This window comes from Leptopilina boulardi, unplaced genomic scaffold (assembly GCF_019393585.1).
Source record: "Leptopilina boulardi isolate dan_hultmark-lab unplaced genomic scaffold, ZJU_Lbou_2.1 LbouV2_123, whole genome shotgun sequence".
NCBI lineage: Eukaryota > Metazoa > Arthropoda > Insecta > Hymenoptera > Figitidae > Leptopilina > Leptopilina boulardi.
Window position 1 is genome coordinate 2,268,488 of NW_026137667.1, and position 10,087 is coordinate 2,278,574.

The 10,087-nt window shown below is 26.1% G+C and overlaps 2 protein-coding genes across 2 annotated transcripts; one reads left to right on the plus strand and one right to left on the minus strand.

Moving 5' to 3' along the window:
- Positions 1 to 6,799: 6,799 nt before the first annotated feature.
- LOC127290300 (c-Myc-binding protein) lies at positions 6,800 to 7,861 on the plus strand. Its single transcript, XM_051318794.1, has 3 exons — positions 6,800 to 6,972; positions 7,246 to 7,367; positions 7,470 to 7,861. Exons 1-3 carry the CDS (start codon positions 6,958 to 6,960, stop codon positions 7,612 to 7,614), a joined length of 282 nt encoding a protein of 93 aa, XP_051174751.1. The 5' UTR covers positions 6,800 to 6,957; the 3' UTR covers positions 7,615 to 7,861.
- Positions 7,862 to 8,629: 768 nt separating this feature from the next.
- LOC127290274 (prefoldin subunit 3) lies at positions 8,630 to 10,082 on the minus strand. The gene is made up of 2 exons (XM_051318752.1): positions 9,979 to 10,082; positions 8,630 to 9,484 (listed from the first exon to the last, which is right to left on the minus strand). The coding sequence occupies exons 1-2, from the start codon at positions 10,060 to 10,062 to the stop codon at positions 8,951 to 8,953; spliced, it is 618 nt and encodes a 205-aa protein (XP_051174709.1). The 5' UTR covers positions 10,063 to 10,082; the 3' UTR covers positions 8,630 to 8,950.
- Positions 10,083 to 10,087: the final 5 nt, after the last annotated feature.

Consider the following 10,087-nt stretch of genomic DNA (forward strand, 5'->3'; position numbering starts at 1 on the left):
GATGATTCCCTTGGATTACGAAAAGATGGTGAATTCCGTAACGTTATCAGATCGTCTAGTGACATCTTTTCAAGATTAATTCGTACATGAGGCAGATTTTGTAATATTGATACAATTTCACGTTTGTTAATTTTGTCAAATTCTGTATTTGTTAACAATATCACTTGATACGGTATCAAATTGTTTCTTATGTACCTGTTTATATTGTTTGTACATTTCTCAATACTGATTTCTCCACTAAACGAATTAGAAACTAAAACGAGTAGAATTGAACAAAAAATGCTTAAATTCTGAATAGGCATTTTTGTACCAAATTTTATAAACCAGTAAAAAAGTATAATATATATTTTATACTTTTAGAATTATTTTTTAGATACTATAATCCGGTAGCACTTAGAGTTGCTAAAAGTTGAATGTTTTACTATTTTAATTTTCCTCTTCTTTTGAAATAGAAATTCAACTTTGCATAATGTTTATTCCAAAACATATGCTACAGAAGTTGTCACATATATTGTAAATTTAAGTATACTATACTTTTGTCAGTAATTCTATAACAAATTTGTTCACTCATTTTATATATTTTTTGTAATGTTTGTATTCATTTATTGTTGAAGGTTAAAAAATTCTCTAGGCATATAATTTGAGAACAATAAAATTTATTTGAAAATCAACAACAAATTCTTTGCAAGAAAAGAATAAACACTATTTTTCAATTGATGTGAATAATTTCGATTTCGTTTTTAATTTTTTTTAAATATCTATAATAAAATATTTCTCCAAAGAAAACCGTAAGTGACAATAAAAATCCAGGAAGTGTTACAAAGAAAAGAACCCAATTTAAATTCGATACAGCACCTAAATCCTCAAAATGCTGTAATTTTTTCTTATCATATTTAATGATGTCAAACATTACATCCTGATCTGAAATGCTACGCTGCCATTTAAGACGCAAACCAGATGCAACAAAAGCGTCAATTAACTGATCAATTCTTGGTTTAAACGGTGTGCTTCTTTCCAAAAGCATTATTCTTCTTACAGTAGAAATTTTCTGCTTTAAAATTTTAGTTAACGGTATACCGGATGAATCTCTCAATATTTCTACTAAAATATTTGCAAGAGAATCCAATATCACACATGAAACATTTTTGTTTTTGACAACCATTGTAATACATTCGGTCTCAGTTAATTCAAATGGAATCATTTTCTTTTTCAGTAGCTTCAAATCTTCTGAATCAGCATTAAGAGGTTCGTAATTATTTGGATGAATCAGTGGTGTGAAATTCGATTTTGCCAAGTCCATAAAGGTGTTGATTTCAACTTCATTAGAACTCATTATTTGACTTGCAGTTAAGTCACTCAAAAAATCACAGGAACAATAGAAGCCAATTGCTATCAAGTATATAAAAAAGATTCGATAACTGAGTTTTGTAGGTTGTTCAGATATTGATATTCCTAATACAATTGCTGCAATGTGTTCTGGTTTCCAAAAATTCCTTTGATTCTTGCAATTAGTTGTTACTGACCACATTATGATGACAAATCCAACAAAAGACAACATCCTTAAATATAGAATTTCAACATTTAGGTACTGCTCTTCAATGTTACTACGAGTAACGGGTAATAAAATAACCATTGCTTCCATTCCCATGGTAGTAGAATATTCATATAGTATACTATCAGAAACAGGACGAAAATTTTCTTGTGTTGTTATGAAGATATTAATGTCATTAATCATAAGTCTCTTTAACAATCCTGTTGAATTCTCTCCTGCAATGATACCAACGACAGTTGATTCATTAGAAGACACTTGTGTTGTAAAACTCATAGCTTTAGATAAACTGTAGAACATTTCCACATCTGCACCACTGCAGCTCAATAAATCTCCGGCTTTGTCATATTTCGCAAAACTAAATGGTGGTTGTACATTTAATCCACCAGTTATCTGATAACCATAAAGATTTTGCAGTTTGTTAGGAAACCAAACTGTTGTTGACAAACATTTTTTTCTAAAATATCTGTTTGTAAAAGGATTATAATAGTGAACGAATGTTTTGCTGGTTTCAAAATTTTGTAAATATGATTTCTGTTTTCCGTTTCTTATTTCTAAGACTGTAAAATCGAGAAATCGTCTCGACCACATTTCGTGGAGATATCCTTCGAAGGATGTTTTCTGATTAGTCAAAGAAATTAGCAATGTTTTAGGACGACCTTTAGCTGGTGAGAGATGTGTCAAGTAATTTATGGATGAGGAAATGTTGGAAGAGTTTATACCATTGTCAATGGAATTCACATGCAGAAACAAGGACGTTAGCCTTGGATTACGAAAAGATTGTGTTTTGCTTAATTTCATTAGATCCTCTGCTAACATCTTTTGGATATTAATTCGTATATGAGGCAGATTTTGTAATATTAACACAATTTCACCTTTGTCAGTCTTATCAAAATCTGTGTTTGTTAACAATACCACTTGATGCGGTATCAAAATTTCTTTTATGTACTTGTTTAAATTATTTGTACATTTCTCAATACTTATTTCTTCACTAAACGAATTAGAAACTAAAATGAGTAGAAATGAACAAAAAATGCTTAAATTCTGAATAGACATTTTTGTACCAAATTTTATAATACAGTAAAAAAGTATAATAAATATTTATTATACTTTTAAAATTATTTTTTAGATGCTATAATCCGGTAGCATTTGACTTACTAAAAGTTGAATGTTTTACTATTTTAATTTTTCTCTTCTTTTGAAATAGAAATTCAACTTTGCACAATGTTTATTCTCAAACATATGCTACAGAAATTGTTATTGTTTCAATAACATATTTGTAAAACGATACTTTTGTATCATCAAGTTAATAATAATGTTGAAAATACTGAAATTTCTATTGTACTTTAAAAAAATCTAATAAGCAAAAAATATTTCGGTCTGAGAGACCGATACAGCAGTATAATGGCTAAAAATTTTTCTTAATAATAAAATTTTGGAATTTACCATACTTTTTCTATAAGGAAACAATTAGACGTTCCTCACTGTGAAGATAATGGGAATCTCGTCGTGTTTTGGGAAATGATAAAGAAGAAAAAGGATTCTTTTTGAAACACGACTCATTGACACAGAATCCCTTGTCGCGAAATATTTTATTTCTGAGAGAGTTTATTTCCTGGTACAGGTAGACCAAATTTATTTGGAAATTTCTCAATAAACTAGCCAGTTTCCCATGAAGGAGCCTGGGTCTGTATGACCCAGTTTCGCCCGGGCAATGACGTTGAAGATGACGTCATATGAGGCAAACTGGGTCGCGGGGTCGAAGCTCCCCATCGGATTCTAAAGTAGTAGACTGGCTGACTTCGATGGCCAATTGATTTTTATTCTTTTTTTCCTCTCTCTCTCTCTCTTTTTTTAGATTGACGAAAATTAAGGGACGATCTCGAAAAATTGGAAAAATCCATTTTTCTCCCTTTAAAAATTAAAAAAATCTTGTTCTATATATATTATATATTTCTTTCGCTATGTGGAATTCTGTTGGGAACATGAAAAATTACAGCTTTTTATAATGAATTTTAAAATTTAGATCGTCAAGAAGAAAAATCTGGTTAATTTTTTTCTAGGGAAAAAAAAGTAAGGAAACATTTTCTTTATAGTAAAATAGAGTAGTAGTACTACTGTTATAGAAGTAGAAAATTTTTAGCAAGTTTTGACTAAATATTTAGTTGCAGTACTGTTTGTCAATTTTTAGTAATTGTATCTGACTAAATTAAATTTTTACTACTGATAACATTAGTAAAAAAAGTATTACCAACATTTACTTGTACTACTGTTTTCTATATGCAACATTATGTCTGACTAAAATAGATTTATACTACTGATAAAATTACAAAAAATTTATAAAGTCTGACAAAATATTTACTTGAGCTGTTTTGTATATTACACACGACACTATGTCTGACTAATATAAACTTTTACTATTAATAAAATTACAAATATGTAGTTTTAATATTGTTTTTATACTTATGAATAACTGTTTATATATATTATAATTTATATTTAGCAAGTCTGATTAAATATTTATTTGTACTACTCATAAAATTAGAAAAAATTCTAACTAAACATTTACTTATACTACAGATTTTTTAATTTTGTCATTGGGTCTGACTAAACATTAATTATACTACTGTTTTTCTAATTTTGTCATTGTGTCTGACTAAACTCGATTTTATTCACTTATAAAATTACAAAAAATAGAAAGTCTGACTAAATATTGTCTTTTACTACTGATGAAAATGGCTAAAATTATGCATAATTTTTTTTAACTAGGTTTTTTTAAAGAAAGAAATATATATATAGGATATATCAGTCGTTCGATAAGAGAACGATGGCTTTAGAGTGAAATATCAAAAATGTAGTTCACAGATGTTTTAACTGAGAATTATTGAATAGGAACGAAAGGGTAAAAAAAGAGCCATAAGACGTTATAATATGTTTCTTGTGGAATATACAATACGTCTTATCAATTATTTTCTAGAGCATCAATCGCTCGTATAATATTGACCGATTGCTATGGCTACTAGAATTGACGTTACATATATATATTTTTCCATATATATATATATATATATATAATAATTAGACCTGTGCAAAATAAATCGAACCGAACTGTTCGAATTTTTACGCCGAGTTCGAATTACAAAAATTCGACATCCGAGTCAGCACAGTTCGAATGTCGAAATCCGACATTCGAGTCCGTCCAGTTCGAATGTCGAAAATCTGACATCCGTTTCAGTCCAGTTCGAATGTCGAAAGTTCGAAATTCGAGTCAGGGTCATTAAAAACCGAACAAAATTCGATTCGATTCAAACATTGCACAGCTCTAAAAAAATCTAAAGCTAAAGCTAAAAATCTAAAGCTCTAAAAATCTAAATTGCAACAGAATAAGAATAAACAATTTTTTTCGATTTTTTTAGATAGAATGTTTTCCTGGAAAATGAAAAAATTCGAAAAAAATTCAAATAAAATTAATCAGCATGTCCCTATTTTTTTTTGACCTTCAAACAACACGTAATACCTTAAAAAAAACCTACCAATTGAACCTAAATTGCAGTAGACTAACAATAATTAATTTTATTCCATTTTTTTGAATAGAATGTTTTCCTGGAAAATGAAAAAATCCCTTTCAAAGTCAAATAAAATTAATCAGCATGTCCCTATTATTTTTTTACCTTAAAACAACACGTAATAACCTTCAAAAAAACCTACCAATTGAACCTAAATTGCAGTAGACTAAGAATAATCAATTTTATTCCATTTTTTTGAATAGAATGTTTTCCTGGAAAATGAAAAAATTCCTTACAAATTTTTTATAATTTTAAGAATATTACATACTTAATTTAAATATAAAATATTCTAAAATAGGTGCCAAGTATATACTCTACATTTAAGAATATTTTTTTTCGGTGTAGAATTATAGAATTATAGATTATATAGAGTATTATAAATATATGATAAATTAGTTCTGAGAATGGAGAAGAAGGGATAAAACTAGAAACCCTTTTCTGAGAGCATAACCTCTAACCTATCACAACTGGAACTGTGGATTGTAGAGGGAGGAAATTGAGCCGGCGTCCCTGTTACTAGGACGAATGCTCCTGTGACGTCACGGGAAAAGCTTGGGTTTATAGCTATATAAAATCGCTGCCTAGTTTTGAAGCTTGTCTATATAAATACACAAAGAAAAAATACTCTCAAATTTAATATACTTTAATTAATATTATAATATTATAATAATAATATTAAAATTAAAAGTTAAATTAAATTATTAATATTAATATTTAATATAATATATTTTTAGCACATATTTTAAAATAATTTAGTGTTAATTTATATTCGTGAAATTTAACGTACTCTTACTCTTAAGATAAGAATATACTCTTTTAAAAATATATTTTTAATTGAAGAATATATATTATATTTTATGATAAAATATTCTTAATTTAAGAACATATATTTATATATTTGGAATAAATTAATTTTTCCAACAGTATTTGTACTGAATTAAAAATAAAATATTTAAAAATAGGAGCCAAGCATATATTCTCAATTTCAGAATATTTTTTTGATATGATAGCAATCACAAATATTAAAATAAAAGAAAAATAAAAATTAAGTTCACATTTCCAAAAATAATTTTGTTCGAATACAATCTTTTTATTTCATCTTCTTAGAATAAGAATAATTTTTTTTCGAATAACTCGATGTTTGTTCTTAATTTAAGAGTATGTTGAGTGATTTAAAGATGAATTTTGAGTTTATCTATTTTGATTAAAAATTTACTCTTAAGATATGAATATATTTATAAATTTACAAATTTTATCTAAGAATTTAAATAATTTAAAAAAAAATTAATTATTTTACTGATGAGAATTAAATAAATGTTTCTTGATAAATTAAATTTTAGTAAAAATTCATTAAGATATAATTTTATGAATTTAAAAATATTATAATTAATAATTAATAATTAATAATTAAGAATTAAGAATTAATTAATCAATAATAACTAATTAATAATAAAAATGAATAAAAATATTAATTATTTAAATTAGTATAAATGAAAGAGTAAAAATTCGCCACCTATTGTATAATCTTCAAATTAGTGAAATTCTCTTACCTTCTAACGGTATATCCTCATATTCTGCTTTATCAACATTACTCTTATTTTCTCAAAGTGAGGTTAGGTCACACACACACACACACATACGTTAAACGTCACGCGCATTGTTTAGACTGAAACTTTCCGCAAGTTAAAGAGAAAGAGAGAAACTTCCAGTCATTTCCGGTTTGTTAGCTTTATCCCACATTTGTGTGACATTCAAGTTAAATATTTTCTAATTAAAGCTACTTATTATCTACAACTGGAAAAAAGATTCATAAATAAAATAGAGTTATTGCCAAATTTCAAAATGTCCAACTATAAGGTAATATTTATGTCAATAATTTAAGAAAAATTTTGATTGTCTATAAAACCTAACCTCTAAATATTGAACAAAGATTCTTTTCATATTAATCTTTTCTTTTAAATATTATTAAAAGTATTATAAAAATGATCCAATGGGCAAAAACATATGTAACAATTAATATTTCTAAGCTTTCAATTTTTAAGTTATTTTTAAGAAGAAAATTTCCGTTTTTCTGACAGATTATTTTTTTTTTTTTATAAAAATGATTAAAATTTTTAATTTTGTTTTTAGCCTATTGACGCAAAACGTGAAGAATTTCGCAAATACCTGGAACATGCAGGAGTGATGGATGCTCTGACAAAAGTTCTCGTTTCTTTGTATGAAGAAACTGATAAACCCGAAGACGCCTTGGAGTATCCTTTTTTAAAACGTTGATTATATTCCTGGAAATAAATTTTTCTCATTAAAAATTTTAGCGTAAAAAAAATATAAAATCCTTAATAATATGTAAATAGATATGTACGTAAACATTTGGGTGGCATAACAGAAAGTCCATCGGAATTGGAAACTCTCAAGAAAGAATTGGAGGAATCAAATGCAAAAGTTGTAGAATTATCATCAAAATTAACAAAATACGAATCTGAACAAGCACAGGAATAAGTTGTTTTTTTTTTTTACTTATTTTTTATAGACATAATTTTGTACTAGTCCTACACTCGTCATTAAGTTAAAAACTTTTCTAGAGAAATATGTCATAAATGTGCCTTCAAATTTGATCTAGTATTACGTATCAAACATGGACTTTAAAATGTATAATACACATCTTTTGATAGTTTAACAAGTCTCATGATTATACATGTAAACGATAGATTGACAAGTATTTAAAGAAATGACTTAAATTTATCAAGAGTAGAGTTTTGTTTAAAAAAAAAAACAATTGTTTTCTTTTCTATGACTTTGATATAAAAGTCAAATTTTTCTTTTCGCAGTAAAATTGTTTGTTTTTTGCAAATTTGCAAAAATGTTGTACAAAATTTTTCTTCAATTCAAATATTTCTATTTAGTTAATTTAATTTTAACATTTATGATCGATTTGAGTTTCAATTAAGTATAAGGGTTGTATGGGAAACAAAATATCTTAAGTATTAAATCAGAATTGAAAACTTAATCATATTTTATTTTCATTTTTAAACTATTTAGTAAAATATAGCAATATATTATTTAGTGAAAATAAAATTTTCTCATTATGATGAGAATTTAAAGAAGTATATTTTGCAAAATCTAGATTTAAAAATGAAAATAAATGTAACAAGAAAAAAGTTTTCAAGCATTAAATAAATTCATATTACATTCCATATTTGGTGCTTAAATAACTGTTTCACATATTAAGTTCATAGATAAAATTTACCGATAGAATAAATTTAGATATTAAAAAATTACTAGTCAACATAGTTGAAATCACGAAACTTGTATAAATGAACTCTACTACTTTGAGATACTAGATATTATTTAAAATAATGTTTCTCTAAATTAAGAAATAATATAGACCGTAAGAAAATCTTGTGTATATTGACAAAAGCATAATTTTCAAAAATAAACAGATCTCAAATTTAATTAAAGTTTCATTTTTCATTAATTAGCAAAAATAGAAATAAATAATTTCATGACCAAGTAATAAATTACGAACTAGTTTTATTATAATTCATTATACAGATTTGATTAAAAAATTGCGACGCAAACTTGATTCAAAGCGAATTTTATAATCCTGAGTTTCGTACATATTATTTTTTAAATGTAAATAGTGTAAATTACCCTTTCTAGACATTTTAATAAAACAATTGTAATTTTTCAATTGCAATTCTATATTTTTCGTTTTATGCTGTAAAATAATTTTTCAACCGGTTCATGAGTATTAGAAAATAAAGAAAAAAAAATTAATAATGTAAAAGCAAAAATCATTAAATATTAAATGATTTTTGATTAAAATGCAAAAATTTCATGTTGATTTGGCCACCTCCTCTTCTTCTTCGTCTATATGACTTAAAGATTTAGCGGCTTGTTTGCGTTTAATGTCCCAATTATATACACGAGCCATATTAACTTCGGTGGTTGTAAATTGGTCCCTTATGAAATCTAAATCATGTTCAACAAAACCCAAATTTTTCTTAGCTGTTTCCATATTTTTTGTCAAAAGTTCTTGTGCATCATCAAGAGAATATTCTAACATAACATTAGCACCAAGCCACAAGCACACTTTATCCGTGGGTGGAATAATAGCTTTAGCAAAAACTTGATCAGACAATAAAAATTGTGTTTCCAAATTTTTACTGTTATTTTTCTCCGTTTGTAATTTTTCAATCATCTCAAGTGATTGTTCCAAATCGGGAATTTGTACTTTTAATCTTCTTCGTTTGCTAATTAAATTGTATTCCATAAATTTGTATTTACTATGATTTTCATCTAATCTTTTCAATACTTTATCCGCAGATCCATCGTTTTCTGCCTTTGCCATAAATTCATCGACATCTTCCTGTTTTTAAAATAAAATTTCGTATTTTAGATGTGAAAAAGTTTGTTTCAATAATAAAAGTTGTGTAATTAAAAATTAAATTTTTTTTTAAACAAAAATTATTTTTGTAAATAAATTATTTAAAGAGAAGAATTCGTTAAATATTTTCTCTCATTCGTTGTGTTAGAAAATTCTTTTATATAGTGTTTTAGAAACATGCAACGCGAGACCTTCTTTCATTACCATATAAGGATCTACTTGAGAATTATAAAACTTGTGTCAATAAAAATGATATAAATAAATTTGTAATCATTGAAATTAATTATTTTGCAAACAATAAATTTAGTTACAATTTATAAAAATTATTTAATTTAATAAAATAATGGGGAAAAATAAATTTTGAGGTTATATGATACACTTAACGAGTTGTTGACACTAAAAAAGTTCTAATTTTGTTGGAAAATATATTTAAATAAATATGTAAATTAAAAGTATTTTTTGCAAACAATAATTACCACAAATTCGGCTTCAGGAATACCGGCATATGATTTTTTTGTTTCACTTGATTGTACTTCTGTTTTATTGTCACCTTCCTCCATTTTGAAAAAGTCACGAATAATCTGA

Bases quoted from the DNA above. Each gene is read 5' to 3' on its own strand.
- LOC127290300 (XM_051318794.1), top strand. The intron at 7,368-7,469 runs GTATCCTTTTTT...ATATGTAAATAG, and splicing joins AAACCCGAAGACGCCTTGGA to ATATGTACGTAAACATTTGG.
- LOC127290274 (XM_051318752.1), bottom strand. From the start codon at position 10,062: ATGGAGGAAGGTGACAATAAAACAGAAGTACAATCAAGTGAAACAAAA. The intron at 9,485-9,978 runs GTAATTATTGTT...TTTTAAAAACAG, and splicing joins TTCCTGAAGCCGAATTTGTG to GAAGATGTCGATGAATTTAT.